This window comes from Apis florea, unplaced genomic scaffold, assembly GCF_048593485.1.
Source record: "Apis florea isolate Af1SG1 unplaced genomic scaffold, ASM4859348v1 contig_2190_pilon, whole genome shotgun sequence".
NCBI classification, from domain to species: domain Eukaryota; kingdom Metazoa; phylum Arthropoda; class Insecta; order Hymenoptera; family Apidae; genus Apis; species Apis florea.
This window is the reverse complement of record NW_028256541.1, coordinates 306423-323782: the sequence shown is the minus strand read 5'-3', so window position 1 is coordinate 323782 and position 17360 is coordinate 306423. Positions and strand designations below refer to the sequence as shown.

The 17360-nt window shown below is 23.3% G+C and overlaps 1 protein-coding gene across 2 annotated transcripts in view; it reads right to left on the bottom strand.

The window, feature by feature from the left end:
* The window catches only part of blo (bloated), a 305906-nt gene that overhangs the window by 137090 nt on the left and 151456 nt on the right, over window positions 1-17360 (bottom strand). The window contains exons 1-2 of one of the 2 annotated variants that reach the window (XM_086915872.1): window positions 11042-11622; window positions 399-789 (exon numbers count right to left, since the gene is read on the bottom strand). In XM_086915872.1, the coding sequence (XP_086771998.1) occupies window positions 399-558 (160 nt within the window). In that variant the 5' untranslated portion in view covers window positions 559-789; window positions 11042-11622. Of the gene's footprint in view, window positions 1-398; window positions 790-11041; window positions 11623-17360 lie in introns of those variants that run through there. The other variant, XM_086915880.1, reaches the window with a different exon arrangement.

The following is a 17360-nucleotide window of genomic DNA, read 5'->3' as shown; positions in this document are numbered from 1 at the left end:
TTAAAATAGTATATATATTTTACAAATAACAAGAAATTTTAGAAGAAATATAAGTCAGATTGATTGATATTTTAATATATTCATAAATATAAATACGTGCATTGGATAAATTAAAATATCACAGATGATATAGCAGCATATATTGGTAAACAAAGAACAAGAATGTGTACTTGTTTTATTTCTGTATCATCTCAAACTTCTCGTGATATTGTACATACATATTACATATTGTACATACTATTGTATATAAATACATATTTTTAAATATTTACAAAAAAAAAAAAACAAAAAAAATAGCGAAATAAAATCAAACAACGTTAAACCAACTCGTTCCGTATTTGCATTATTGTCTCAATGCTATTTATTCTTTTTTATATGGTGTGATTGCCTGGACTCACCGATCCTCTTGACGTGGACGTCTCGATTGAAGGAGACGCTTCTCTCAGCGGACTTCCGCTCGGAAACGGAAGTTCCGGTCGAATCAGGATGTAGTAAGTCGACAGGAGAGTTGCAGGCTTCTCCCTCTCTTAAAAACTCCGTTTGCTGAACCTCGAGCATCTTCCCGTCTTTTCACTCCCAATCATAACATATAGAGCCGGACACCAACCAGTTTTTCTTTTTTTCTCTCTCTCTCTTTTTTTCGTCGTACTTTTTCTTTCGTTCTCTCTTACCTCGAAACCCCTGCACCCAAGTGTGCTTTAACACCCTGGCCTCTAAACGCTGTCACCCTTCCTTTCTTTCTACACTCTCTATCTCCCCTCTCCTTCCCTCTTAGACCCGATCACCGACCTGTAAGCCAAGCAAAGCTGTGCTTTTAATATAAATCTGTGAGATAATCCTTAATCTCATCGATCGAGATTTATGTTTTATCTGTTATAATGGATCACATAACATAACTATTTTATTTCGTTTTCTTTTTTAGTGATATTATCGAATCGATTATACTTTCTTATCGTTCTTCTCATGCTAGAGGCATATGTATGTAATTCGATGATTTATGAAAATTTTTTTATTTTAAATGTTATAACGAAATAATATATTAAAATAATTATCAATATCAAAGTTTTTCAAATGTCAATATTTCAATTAATATTTCAATTTCATTATAAAACATTGCTTATCATTGTAATATGAAATCAAGGATAAAAAAATCAATCAAAGTTCATCCCATTTACTCAAAGAGAAATGTGTATATTTGTAATTCTAACATGAGAGAGACAATATGATTCTAAAAGATCTTCAATGTGATGACATTTAATTTTTTCTTCCATATTTTTTGTTTCTTCAAACTTATTTCTATAAACTCAAAAATAAAAAAAAATATATATATATAATTATATATGAAAAAATTGAATATGATTGTGAAAACAAGTGAAAAAATAAGAACATACATAAAAAAATTTATATGTCATCAATTTGAAGATGCGTTGAAAAATTTTAATCAGTTTATTAATAATGAAAATAATATAGTTACATTGGATAGTTGGTCTATATCCGCGTAAATAAAAAAGAAATTTTCATTTTTTTTTATCGCAATCTCAGGAATATTTTTTTTAATGTTTTTAGCGGGAAGCTTGTTAGTATATACGAGTTTCTTATATGTACACAAGAACATTAATACAAATGCATGCATGAATATATGCGTGGCTGAGCCTAGTCTATCAATATATATGAGCCTATATATTGATCTATTTGCGGTTGTCCTTATTGCGGTTAGAGAAATCGCTTCTATCAGCGATTTAGAGCCAAACCGGAGGATAGTACCGGTTGCGGTCGTAAGTAAAAGTACTGGCCATATGGCTCACAGCTACAGTATAGCTGCTTTTCACATTTTACCCAGAAAAACATTAATACATTGCGTTTAAACAATAGAAGAATCCTCGAATTGCTATATTGTAAAAACGATCAATATTGAATATGGATAATATTTTATTATTAATTGACAAAAAAAGGAACATTTTAATATCTTCTAAGAAAATTATCTCCCACGATTCATATCTTCTTTATTTATTTAATAAACTTAGAGTGAAAATTTTAAGTTTTAATTTTAGGAAATTTATTTATTTATTATATAATTAACATTTATTTTAAAAAAATAATTATTAAATAAGAAATTTATTATTTTATCAACTTGTTTTATTACATCTGAATTTCTTTGAAAAATTAATTTATATCGTTTGTCAAAAATTTTCTTAACTCTTGGAGTTTTAAACTTAAAAAAAATATATATAATTTAATAAGCAGGATTACGAAGATTCTTTACGGATTTTAAAAATTCAGCATTCTAGATATATGATTGTGGAAACAAAAATTTTTTAAAAATATTTAAAACTTTGATAATATCATATATTGAACTTTCTTAATGATATTTAACAAGAAAAAAACAAATTTACATAGAACCATGCATTATAAAGCATATACTGTTCACTGTAGAATCTATCCTTTTGATTGTCGCGTAACAGTTGATTTGATTTTTTTCAAATTGTAATAAGTATGACTGTCAACAAGATTATTTTCGCTTGCACGCAACGAGAACGCATTGTTCGTATATGTGTACATGTAACGTTGATGATCGGGATGAAATGGGACGAGTGATAATGGTCTCCATTGTCATCATGCAATCCGATGAGACACTCAAACGGATATCTGCAAACGGATTATTGACAGTTACGAGAATAATGATGACGATGCGCAATGATGACAATAAACTCATGATTGTGCGATAAGCTACTTTGTATTCCTTTATTTTATTTCATAAAGCACCATACAAAGCTATAATCTCGAGCGTTACTATTTTATTATCAATCGTGTAATCAAACGCACATCTTTTAAATATATCGAGTATCGAGTTATTATCGAGTAGTTTAATTTTCACTATTTTTTTGAATTTTTCAAATATTAACATTAAGCGAAAGTAATTTGCCATTTTCTTTGAGATATAGAATAAATTTTATATCATATAAAAACATTATAAATATATATTACTTGAAGTAAAACTATGGTATATTGAAAACAAATTTCCTGAAAAACTGTAAATTTATAATAATTATCTACTTATTATCTTTTTAATTGAAAAATTTAGATGATTAAGATGGTTTATGTATTCGGAATATCAATTTGAAATCTCGATATACAATATAAAAATTTCAAATTCTGTAGATTTTTCAACAGATGGTGTTATTCGAGCAAGAAAAATGCAAAGATACCTGTAAAAATAATTGATTTTTGCTAAATACCCTGTCTCACAATTATCTCATATTCCTTGATAAATCTTTTTGTTTCTCTTATTGAAATGTGAATTAAAAAATAAAAAAATTCGTCAAGTTCAAAAAAAAAAAAGAAAGAATTATTTCCAATTGTTGGAAAAATATTTTTAACAAAATCATTGGTATTTCATTCCGAATAAATGAAATTCTCAACAGCGATCGATTTCCAATTACCAAGCAATAAAACATAGCACGATTCATCAATTCCTTCTATGGAACCATCTTCACTTTCTAAAGAGGAGCGAATGACGCACAGGTATCACGATTTCAGATTCAACCTGCGTTCGCGAGTATCCGCGCGGGATCTCGGCCGCCTTTCGAGCTTGCAAGGGTGACCTCGTATGCGCTTCATCTCTCAAGGCCATCTAATAGCGACTTGTCCGTGGTTCAAGCACCCGTACTTGGGGGTTGGGTTCGACGACTTTATTATCTCTCTCACGGAAGGGCCGCCGACTTCGAATGAGACAATTCGCGTGACTGTGATCACTGGATTAAGATACTGAACCGGCGTCGCAACCGCTGGCCATATTTGGCAAAAAATTTTTCGCGAGGACGGTTAGAATGACAAAGAAATGTCCTCATCGTCATAAAACGAATATTGACATAGTCTTTTATCTTTTTTCTTTTTCTTTTGGATTTGAACACAACTGGTTCGATAAATATTCACTTTTCTCATCTCCATATCTTCATTTCATTAATCAAATTCAAATTGATAAATTTTTATGTATGTATTTGTAATATAAGAGAATATAAAATATTGTAAAGTTGGAGAAATTTGAAGAAGCAAATCTATTGCGATAGGAGAAATATATATTTTCTAAACTTATCTCGTTTCAACTAAAGTTTATTTTTTCGAATGTAAAAAGTTTTTTTTTAGAAAAAAATGGTTCAATTTATACGAACTTCATGTAAACAATAAAAAATGTGATTTTAAAAAACTATAAAAAACTTTTTTTTTTTTTTTGATAATAAGAATTGTGCAGGAAGGAATCTTGAAAAATCGCAAGAAATGGTTGAGATGAAAATGACGAATTTAACTAACAAGTTGTATTGTATCTGTTCATGTCGATGGGAAATTGCGAATATGAGAATATAAATCATTATCTGTATGAATATATGTATATGAATATAGATTATTCTGTTTAATAATATTTGAAAAATAAAATATGTATTTTATTCATTATTTTATTCATGTATTCTAGTATTAACAAATTTTAAAAAATCGAGTTTATTATGTTAAAAAAAATATACATTATATGTTGAAATATACATAGAACAAATGAAACAAATTTGCAATTAAAAAAAATTGATTAACATCTCTATATACAATTTTCCAAGAAAAAAAGTTAAAATATAACCAATGACCCCACTCATAGGTCATAAATTCTTAAGACCTACATATATTCGAGATACATGTGTGAAAAGTAATTAATCACCGAATACGATATGATTATCTACCATTTTCGCCATTTCATCACAATAAACACATTTTATAAACATTTAGCATCTTCTTTTTTATTATTTTTGCAGCGTGACATCCATAATTTAATGATAAAATCAAAATTAAAATCAAATAAAATAAAATAAAATCAAAATCGCGCTTGGAAATATGTCTATTACACTTTAAAAAAAAACTTAAATTTCTTTCACTTTAAAAGAATTTAAAGAAATTCAAATTTTTTAGATAAATAGATATTATTCTATTTGTCTGAATAATTCATTAAATTAGAGATCGAACGTATCTGATTTTTAAAAATTCAAAGAAACAAATCATTTGAAATATATTAAAAAATCACAAACGTGAAACAAATAATAAACGAAAATATTGCGATTTTTGCTATTAACTGATGAACTAATATTGTCAATATTGAAATCAATTTATATTGCTACGAAAAATGCATTAATTCAATGATGCATCTGTGATGAAAACAAAAATTGTTATGAAAAAATTTGTGTTGAAATTCTTGATTGTTTAAACTTGATGTTTGATAACGATGATTTGACATTTTCCAGAAAATAAAAGAATTAAAAAGTTCGAACTAATATATAATTGCTTATGATCATTAGGAACATATAAATTTATGCTTTTTTCGTTATTATGTTTTTTATTGTGTTTCTTTTTCTAATTATTTATCTTAGAGCTAAACAATTTAAGATCTTTCATAATTAATATTGAAGCCGATTATTAAATTAAATCATATTATAATCTTAATTATAAAAATTAAATCCTGGCTAATCTTAAAAGATGTTCATTATGAAAATAAATTTATTGACAAAAACACATTGCTAAAAATATAAATATTCGATTTCAAGAGTATTTTGATCCTGATTTGTTGAAATCAGAATGTTTTTCCAATGAAGATGTTTATGAATTGTAACATTGAAATTATCAGGATAAAATAATCGATTTAAAAAACTAAATCAAACAATTCTTGACATTTGTCAAAAAAGATATTTTTAAAACTTGTGTAAATATTTTAGAATATTTAAGAAATAAGTTATAAAAATTTTTTTATAAAAAATTTTATTTTTTTTTTAAATAGAAATTATTAAAAATTTAATTACAATAAAATATTAATTATAATATTATAATATTTATTATAATATTAATTATAATATTATTTGAAATATTATTAATAAATTATTTGAATTTTAAAGATTATAGAAAATTTACAAATTCACAAAATTATAGATAAATAAATGATTATATTTATAGGAAAAGTTTTTTTTTAATATAAATAAAAATTTAAAAAGAAGAAATTCAAAGGAATAAAATTTTTAAACTCAAATTTCCAGAAGAAAAAATCTTTTTCGAAAATTAATTAAATATTAATTGGTTTCCAAATAAAAGTTATACAAATAAATTAAAAAAATAAAAGCTTATATCAATAATTATTTTTTTAAACTTTATAATTACAAATAAGAGAAAAAAAGCATGTTATATAATATTAAAGAAACTTAATAGAAAGTAAAAAAAAAAAAAAGCGAAAGAAATTCTTGTATAGATTCTTTTATCAAATTTAAAACAATTTTATAATTTACAATATTTTTATGTTATCAAATATAATATAAAAAATAGTCAAGCAATTCGCATTTTTCTAAATAATCTGCTTATATTCCTATTTATATTCATGATACTCAAATCTGATATATTCATTCTTATTCTTATTCAATATTTTTATTCAATATTATCATGTATTAATACATTTAAAGATCTTTCATATCATATTATGTTACAAATATGAACTTCATTGAAAGATAAATTACACTTGATAATCAAATATTATAAATTTGATAATTGATAATTAATTCAGCAACAATTTCATTTGAATTTGATAATTTTTTAGATTAAAAAAAACAATAATAATTATTTATTATATTCATTAATTTTAATGATCTCGAATGTTATAATTTTGAAATTTTTTTTATACATATAATCAATATTTAATCTTAATTTTTTAATTCTTTGCTTTCTAATATTTTGTAGAATAATTTATTGGATTATATTATATTAATTTGATTTTAACATAAGTAGCCATATGAAAAGATAAAATCTCATTTTAGAATTGATATTATTTAGAATTAATATTTAAATATGTTTACATCAATAATCAAACTACAAATTATATCTATTAATAATAATGTATGATAAATTTTTATATAATTTGTAATTATATTTTTTATTTATTATCTAAATTAAATCAAAACTATTCAAAATAATCCAAAAATATCCTAAACTTATCAAATATAAATCAAATCTTAGAAATGTGATACATAATATTGACAATATAATTTCTCGGAATATTTCGAAAATTAAAACCAAGACTATTTACATATATCTAGAAGAAAATTATTCAAAATATTGCTCTTAATATTTCGAAATCATTGAAATCGATAAATATGTCTTTATAAATAATTAATAAAATAAATAATATTTAAATAATATTTAATATTATATTGTATTTAAAATCTAATGCTATTATAAATAAAGTTATATTATAGTTTATTATATATAAATATAAATATTTCACAAATAATTATAAAAATAAAAGTATACACATATAAATATTTTATTTTTAATCATACATTTATTTTTTAATAAATTTTATTATTACAATATCTAACAATAATAAGGATAATAATTAAATATTGTAATTATTTCAAAAATTAATCACATTCAAAACGACATCAAATTCGAAAACTAATTAGTTATACTAATATTTTTTAAATTCTCAAAGAAAATAAATATAAAAAAAAAAATAATTAATTTTAAATCAATTAACGATAGTATTATATTTATTATTTTAAAAAAATTAATCAATATGATAAGTAAACTCAAATATAAATATAAATATTAATTTTATTTAACAATGAAATTCGATACTGATTCATTCTAACTTCACTTATTTGTTAAAATTTTTCACTTAATAAGTGGCACATATAACACATATTTCATTGATACATTTTAAAAGTAGCACATTAAAAGTAAGTCGTAAAAGATTTGTTCCTCGAGTATCACGATTGCTTTTTCTCTTACATACGATAAAACGAACAAGATAATACTAAAATGACTAAAATGATTAAAATGAAGGAAATTCGGGTGCGAATGGCGGCAGATTCGCACATCAAGATGAGATGCGATCTTCATTCTCGTCGCAAGCAAACAGATAAAATAAAAGAGCAAACAAAAGAAAGAGAAACGACAAAGATTGAGCCGCTCATAAAAGCTGGTTGCAGAATCTGGCGTCTATTTCTGGATTTAACAAGGGATGCGTCGAGAAAGACGTGAAACAGGACGAGACTCGAGACCTCGTCAAACTGTGTCAAACTTCACATGGTCTTTTATTTTGCACCTATGTTTCTTGACAAAATTTTTAACTGACACATTCTTGAGACATATGTTCAATTTTTTACGCTATTATTGATACATTTCTCGGAATTCTGTTATTATTCCAATTGATATTTTTTTTCTTTTCTAAGTTTTTTTTATTACTTTCTGTTTTTTAATTTAGATTTAGATTTGTTTAATTATGATTTGTCTCATTTTATAAATTTTTGGCAAACATTTTATGAAATATATATAGAAATATGAACAAAAAATATATGAAGAAAAACATTATGATATAAGATATAAAATAAATTTATTGAAAAATTATGTGTTAATGTCTTTTCAATATAAATTTGTAAGAAAAATATTTTATTGCTGTTATAAAAATTATTTATAAATTTATAATATATAAAATTCATATAAAATATATTGCTATTATGATTACTTTGATTAAATATATAATGTTTCGAGGAAATTATTACTTATTTATTATATATATTTTATTAGAAAAACCTACACATCTATCAGAGAATATATTGTGAAATGATCATTATTTACAATTAACTATTGACAGTTAATTTTAATTAAAGATTAATTGCAATTTCTTGTAATTAATATCTTCTTATAAATCAATCAGATTAAAGATTTTAATCGAGCGAATATTATTTTATAAGAATAGAGAGTTTAGTTATTTTTATTTCATAATAATAAATTATTTAACGCATGATCAAAAATTTGTTTACAATAAATCCAATTATACGTTCAACGTTTATCGATACAGTGATTAAAATCCGTTAGCACGAATTAATTGATCTTTCAGTTAATGCGATAGTATCTTCCCATTGCATTTCTGGTTTCTCTATCGACGATCCTTGCCACTCGACGAGAGAGTAAATCGCACGCGTACCTGTTCCGCAATCTACTCGCGCGTCTGCTGAAAGTCGTTTCCCTTTCGATTAACGTTTCGCCTTCTCGGTCGTTTGATGAACATGGATCAAATGAGCCATCCATCCGAGCCGCGATATACTTTCACGATCAAGATAATTACGGTGATCTCGTTGCGAAGGTGAGTTGCGTATGTCCATCCATTCGTTTATTTGTTTCGAAATAAATGATACGAAAGACTGGGATTTATATGAAATTTTAGAAGAATTTGATCTTTGACAAACAAAAATTTGATATTATTAATATGTTGATTAACGTGAGAATTTATTTTATATTTTATTTATATAGTATTAATGCGATATTGATTATATCTTATAATATGTAAATGTAATTTATTAGAGGAATCATTGAAATTAAAATACAGTTACAATTTTTAATGAAACGCATTCAACAGATTCATTAAAAATTAAAATTGAAAATATGATCCATTTGATTTAATAAGTACATTTTTAATATTTTCTATCATAAAGTTATTTGAAAAGTCGATTAAAAAACATAAGGAAAAAAAAATAATAATTAATGTTATCTATAAATTTTATAGATGAAATATAACACTTTACAGTTGAATTTATCGATTTATTTTTTTAGTATTATTTATTATTAAAATGCAAAATTCTCATATCTTTCACTTTGACATTTTAAGACTTTTTTTTATTGCTAGATGATAAAAAAATAAATCTATATATAAAAATATATAAGAATAAGGATAAATCTTCAATTAAAAATCATATAAAAGTTATTCGTCAAATATAATTTTTGTAATAAAATGTTGGATTTCATTAGCTCAAATATTATTTTATTATATATATAATATATAATATATATAATATATATAATGCTATATAATTATATATAGTATATAATTGTTAATATTGGGATTGTTAAAAAATTTATAAATATTTATTTATTTTTATTTATTTATTTCAATTAGATAAGAAAAATTAATTTCATTTCCATTAAAAAATTTTTTAACGATTAATGAATTTACTTCGACACAACTTTTTCATTTTTTATTAAACATATATTTTATACTTATTAAAAATGTTTCGATTAAATCTTTCATTAAATTCTATTGTTATAGAAATTTTCAATTATAAAATCAGTTAACAGATTAACAGATTTCAATTCTAATAATCAATAATCTCTCTGGCATCATTGTTTAAAACTAGTGCATATGAATAATTATCAATAATCACCATACCAATCAACATGTTAAATATTTAATATCATAATAAATGTTTTAATAAATATTTCTGCATTTGATTAACAATGTGTTTTACACATAATAAATTATTAAACTTATCGAAATTTCAAGATTGATTTATGAACGATCGAATTTTCAAGGTTGTTTAATAACTGCAAACACGCGATCTATAAATATCAGGTTTTTATGTAACACCGAGTCTTTGCCGACAATGTATCGCGTCAGTACAAACATACTTATAGCCTTGAGTAATGTAACTGCTATATTTCTTTCCGTCAAAGTGGAAACAGTCAAAGACGAATCTCTTCCGTTACGTATCTTTCGTACATTATGTATCATCAAAAATCAATCATCAATTCGAAATGAGTCAAGTTTTTCTACGATCAAATAAAAGAAAAAAAAAATAAAACAAAAGATATTCAGAAAAAAAAAATGTATCGTAAAAAATAAATCTCTTCTGTTTACTTATTTCTCACGTGTCTTACCATAATCGACAAATCGATCTAAATGAATATCATGTTTGAAATAAATCGATTTCTTCCACGATCAACCAGAAAAGACTCGTCAAAGACATGATCTTTAAACCTAATGCGATTAGGCAAAATTTCAAACTTCAGAATTCAATTTACTTTCACTGACACAGTAACATTCCGGTCGATAATGCTTTTGATATTTACAGATATCTTCTTTTAATATATTGTTTACAGATAGCTTAAGAATGGTTCATTCGCGAGTCAAATGGTAATAAGAAGGAGAGAATTTTCGGGTGATCAAATCGGACAAAACACTCTTACGTACAACTGTCACTGCCACCAGAGATAGCCAGATGTTTTGTCCTTTGGAACTGATGACGAACACCTTGTCTGATTCTAATTTAATATGATGTTGTAACAATGATTATTATTGATCATCAATTATTGGACAGTTATCTCGTTCCTTCCTTTTCTATATATCAGTGATGATATGAAGATTACACATTTATTCTCATTGCATCGAAATATTTCAATACACTTCAAATTTTTAACTTTATGTACTCGTTTCCCTTATTTGAAGTCACTTTCACGAAATTTTAAAAACTATAATTACACATGATATGTTTCCAATGAATGAAAGTCATTCGATGTACATACACGATATATAAATTTATATTGCAGGATACCATCAATTAATACTATATTCACCAAATATAATCCTCGTTCACTGAATGAATCGTTTAGATATTATGCGTACGATTTGTTCGTATTAATTAACAGTAGTTAGATAATCCCGGATCTGAACGCACACTGACTACTATTATTCCGGCACGCATCATTCTTCGCCGAGCGCCGAAGAACTAATAAAAGCTGAGATCCAGGTTGAAACTGCGTAGGCCGCTTACTACTCCTTCCACCGCGGTCGAAGTTCTATCCCACCGGACTGGGCCCAGAGAGGCAGAGACAGGCAGAAAAGGAGGCAATAACGGACGAGAACGGACAGACGAACGCGCCACAGATGGACGAACGAATGAACGAACCGATTCTGTAAGATGCAGCAGCATACGGACTTTAACAGGTATACACACGTCGCAGAGCAACCTGGTAGGAAACCAGCCGGCACTGATGCTGCTATTATTGCTCGGTGCTCCTGCTGCACGTTGTTTCCTTGCTCCTGCTGTAGTGAACGTCACTCGGTCAAGGTCCCCCACCAAAAACCTTTACAACCGCGGCATTTTTTGATGCTGACATACGAGAAATCTTGTTATCTATTTTTTTTATTTTATGTTTTGCTGTTTTTAAATAAACAACAATAAATTAATTAGTCTCAAATTAAAGCGAATGAATCTTAATTCATATAAGAAGCTTCCTTCTAAATAAGTTAAAAACAACATTATTTAAAACGAAATTTCGTATTAGATAACGAATTATATATTAGATAATTTGATAGTGTCAGATATAATTAATAACGTAAAATATATAAAACATTTATTTTTCCAAATAAAATTTTTATTTTAATGTATTATTGAGATAAAAATTAGTGATTCATTGGAAGAGAAATATATATAATTTTATTATATGTAAATTTATAGAAAAATTTCTACTAAAAATAATTGTTTTGGAAAATTTGCGAGTAAATTATTAATTGCTATTATTAGTTTTTATTTCGATACCATGAATTCATATTACGATTCATAGTTTATGAAATATTTTTTTCTAAGATATATCATATTACAATTTAATTTATGAAATATCTTTTTTTTTGATGCAATAATTTTTAACTTAACATAATAATGCTCTATTAATATGTTCAAATTCTTTATGATATTTAAATCTATTTTTTTTATTGAGCTTTTTTTTATAGATATTTGTTAGTTTTTAATGGCAAGAAAATTTTCAATTTATTATAATAATATTTATTATAATATTTACATTATTTAAACTATTATATTATTTAAATTATTTTAAATATATAATATAGTGTTAAAATGAATATATAATATATATTACATATGTGTATATTATAAGATTATAAGATTATAGAATAAAAAACAAATAATAATTAATCATACAAAAAAATTGTAATTAAATTATACATATTTCTATTTCTTTTCATTGAACTCTTCAGTCGCATAATGTAAACGCAATTAAATATAAAAATTTGTTAATTTTTATTTTTTTTTTTTTTTTGATATCATTATTTTAATTCACGAGATGTCTTATTTGGTGCAGATTTCCATATATCTTCTTTAATGAGAAAGTATTAGTGATCATCTCTTCAATTTGATTTCGTTTGCATTTGTCGCAAGAATCGATTAACATGTGGGCGAATAGCGGAGGATGAATCGTTCGTTAGTTGATGAGTTAGCTCATAGTCAATTATGGAGTGTGTTAGGTTGCGATTGAGACATCGGAATCGTGGTAGGCGATGGTAGACTTATCAAAAATGGTAAAAGATATTATCCGTGATTTCAAAAGTAAATTTAAAATTTTTTTAAATTTAAGATTATTATATCGGAATTTTTTATGTTTGAATTATTTATTTTATTTTATCTTTTTTTTTTACTAATAAAACATTGAATGTTTAAGAAATTAATTCAATATGTTTATTGTATTATTGAATTGGATATTTAATTTTTTCATATATTTATTTTTCATTTATTTTTTATTTTTAGAGGCAATAAAAATTCTTATTTTTAAATGAAAAAATAACATGAAATAATTTTTTTCTATGTTTAAAAAATTACATATATCTATAATCACATCAAGATTAAAAGATTTTTAATTTTTGCAATTTTAAGAAAATTAAAAAGTTTGGGGTTAACAAATTCTATAATAATTCACATTAAATTAAAATAATAAATATAAATAAATAAATAATATTAATCGAAATAATTAATATATAGAATGAATATAGAATATATAGAAATAATTAATATATAGAAAAATTATTTTTGAATTGTCGAATATACAAAATGTTAAATATCTTCAAAAAATATTTTTGAAATATCAAATGCTAAAATAAATATAGAAATTGATATGCAAAAATGTTAATTGAACAATTAAATTTATAAAGTTATTAAGTTATAAAGTTATTTATTAAATTATAAATAATTTATAGCTACGAGAGAATTTTATTTTCACCTAATGCAATTGCTTGTAATTTAATAAATAAATTATAATAAAATTAACATTTCTGTGTTTATTTTAGTTTTTAGAATCGACTCTTCAAAGATAATCTATGAATATTTTAACATATTTTATTTATAAAAATATCCATTCTCTAAAAATATTTTATATTTTTATAAACATCTTCGATATAAAATAAATATACAAACTATTAATATATCGATTTTTAGAGCATACTGGATCAAAATAAATACAAAAGTTGATATATAAAAATGTCAATCGCGAATATGATATGAATGTAACGAAGATAAATCTCATCTTCATTTCCATCTTGCTTTATGTAACGTATACTTGAATTGCTTATAAAATATATTTGGATGCTTATATAAAATAAAATTTTAATATGATAAATATAATAATGGAAATGAAATGGAATTAAATAGATATTTTAAATAAACTTATTTTTTAAATATAATAATACATATCATACTTTGGATATATTATTTTTTGTATATTATATATAATTTATAAATTTTTGTGTATTTAAATATTGCATAAATATTAGTTATATATCATTTATATTATAACTTAATAAATGAATCGGAATAAGCTTTATTTTTGTAACAATTTTCGTATTTGTTTTAATTTTTAATCATCTCTACAAAAAATATATTAATATCTTATCTTAGTCTACATATATATGTATAAGATGATAGATGAAATAGATAAAAAATTTAAGGATTAAAATAAATAAATAAATATATATATATATAAGTAAATAAAAATATGAAAAAACATCTGTTTAAATTTATTTTTAAAATTATAAGCAATTTAATCTTGCATTACAAACAACGATGAGAATGAGATAATCTTCGTCTTGCTTCATCTAATGCAAAATTAAAAACTATAACTTAAGAAATAAAAAAAATTATCATATATCACTTTTATGTTTATTTTAAAATTATTCTTAAATTTTATATCTATTTCATCTGAATATGATATTTATAAAAATTAAGCCTCTTATTGCTGTTAAGATTCTAAAACTTATTATACCCTATTAGGATAGTAATAATATTTTATTTGAAAATTCGAATTTATTATTCAAGTTATTAAAATGAACTATACATGTATATACTTATCCGTAAAAATTCTTATATATTTCATAATGCATCAATTTATCAATGTGGAACAATTTATATATTTTAAAAAGCAAATAAAAAACAATATATTTGTCACTTTATTGACTTTGTAGTCAAAAAACTTATGCATTCAATTAATTATTTAATTATTATGCTATTATATTAAGTGTATTTCATAACATATTAGAAAACGGTGAACTATATATAGTTCATTAAATACATTTTGTATTAAAAAATTGACTTATTAGAAAATTTATATTAGAAAATTGTATTATAAAATGCTACAAAATTCATTTTATACTTGAAAAACTAAATTATAAGTATTATTATTATTATTTTATGTTAAATATATTATATATATTATAAGAGTATGTGTTTTTTTAAAATAGTGAAATAAAAAATAATTTATTTCAATAAAAATAATTTTCTTGAAAAATATACAAAAACTTTTATGATTATATGACAAGATTATAAATAAATTTTGAACTTAATTTTCATTTAATTATCTTTTTAACATCGAAATTATTTATTAATAACAATGTTCAAATACGTTTAATTAATACGATTTTACTCGTAATAAACTTTGAATTTTTCAAAAATAGAAAGTAAAGTTATCATATCATGCGAGAAATGTAGAAATGACATACGTCTATTTCATTAATCTAATCTAATGGAGTCTAATCCAATGGAGTAATCTAAACAATTCAAGTCGCTATAATGTTGCTAATTGTATTATAGAATAAATTGATTTAATATCTTGGTCTTTTGCACAAGCTATTGTTCACTCACCCCAATTTCTAAATGTATTTGCTGGATGTATTTAAATATACATGTGTAGTATACATTAAATGATGAATATTCAATCAAATTATGAAATCAAATTTCATTTTATTTAATTTTTATTATTTTTTTATTCACATACTTATTTATTTGTATTGCATATGTGTTATGTATATATATTATAAAATATAAAATCGATATATAAACATATATAATAGTAAATAGTATGTATTGGGTATCTAATTGATTACATTTTTTTACATTATTATTATTTATAAAGAAAAATATTTAAAATAATTCAAAGGAAGAGAATATAGATTCTGATATTATTTATTTTTGGATATAAAAGATATAGAAAAGACATTGAAGACAAAAGTAAATTTGATAAATATGGGATTTAAAAAATTCCTTATTAATATATATGTATATTATCAAGATCGCCTTCCTAAGTAATTCTGAATCAAAAGATTTTAGCCGATGTTCGTTATTTCTTAAATATTAACAAAATAACTTTCATGAATAGAATATATCTTTTGGATAAGTTAGATTGAATTATATAATACATATGTTGCCAAATTCATCCTTTCGATCTTTAGAAAGTTTTAGTAAATTCATTATTTATTAATAAGTTATTATAACAAATAAAATTTAATGCAAATAATATAAATATGAAATAAAGAAAGTGAATAAAAAGAAAAATTGAGAATGAAAAAAATAAATTTAATAAAAAAATTTAATAAAAAAAAAAATTAAATAAACTTAACAAACAAGATAAAGTATACAATGTACATAGTAGATATATGTTGAAGCATCGAAAAAATTATGTTCACAATGATCGTAATAAATCACAAAACACATATCTTCTTTTCAATTCTTATTGCCATGGATCCGAATAACAAGCTTCTCCAGGGTCTTATTAATAACAACGATTTAAACACAGTATTATGATTTGTATAGTTACCAATGTTTACTATGTCTCTTGAAACTGTGAAGTTGTAAGCAAATATTCACATGTCTCAAAATCAAGTTCTCGCAGCTATATGATAAAATTTGTATGCATTGCATCCTGCAAATCATTCCGTAAATATAGAATATTTATTCCTATTATAAATTACTATAATTCATTTCTAAATATATGATTTAAACAGTCATTTTTAAATTAACAACATAATTTGAAATTTTTTTTTTACGTATTAATGTTTCTAGAAGATTTAGACTGAAAAGAATTGGAAATTGAATTTATGGTAAGTTTAAGAAACAAGATTATGTTAAACTTATTAATCATCCTTCTAACTTGTACGTTAATTCTTACTTTAAAGCTCTCTTATATATACAGGATATTAATTCTATATTTATAGAACATTTGAAGAATTGATTTTAAAGATTAAAAAAAATAAACAAACATTTATTTTTTTTTGTTTTTTTTTTTTACAAAAATATTGGTTGAATTTTATTTATTAAATAATTTTCTTTTATTATTCATAAGTAATTGAAATTTATGTTAAACAAAACGAATTGGAAAGAAAATGAAATTATTGTGTATTAAACGACTGTTATTAGATATTAAGAATGGTAATAATAAGGGAATAAATATTA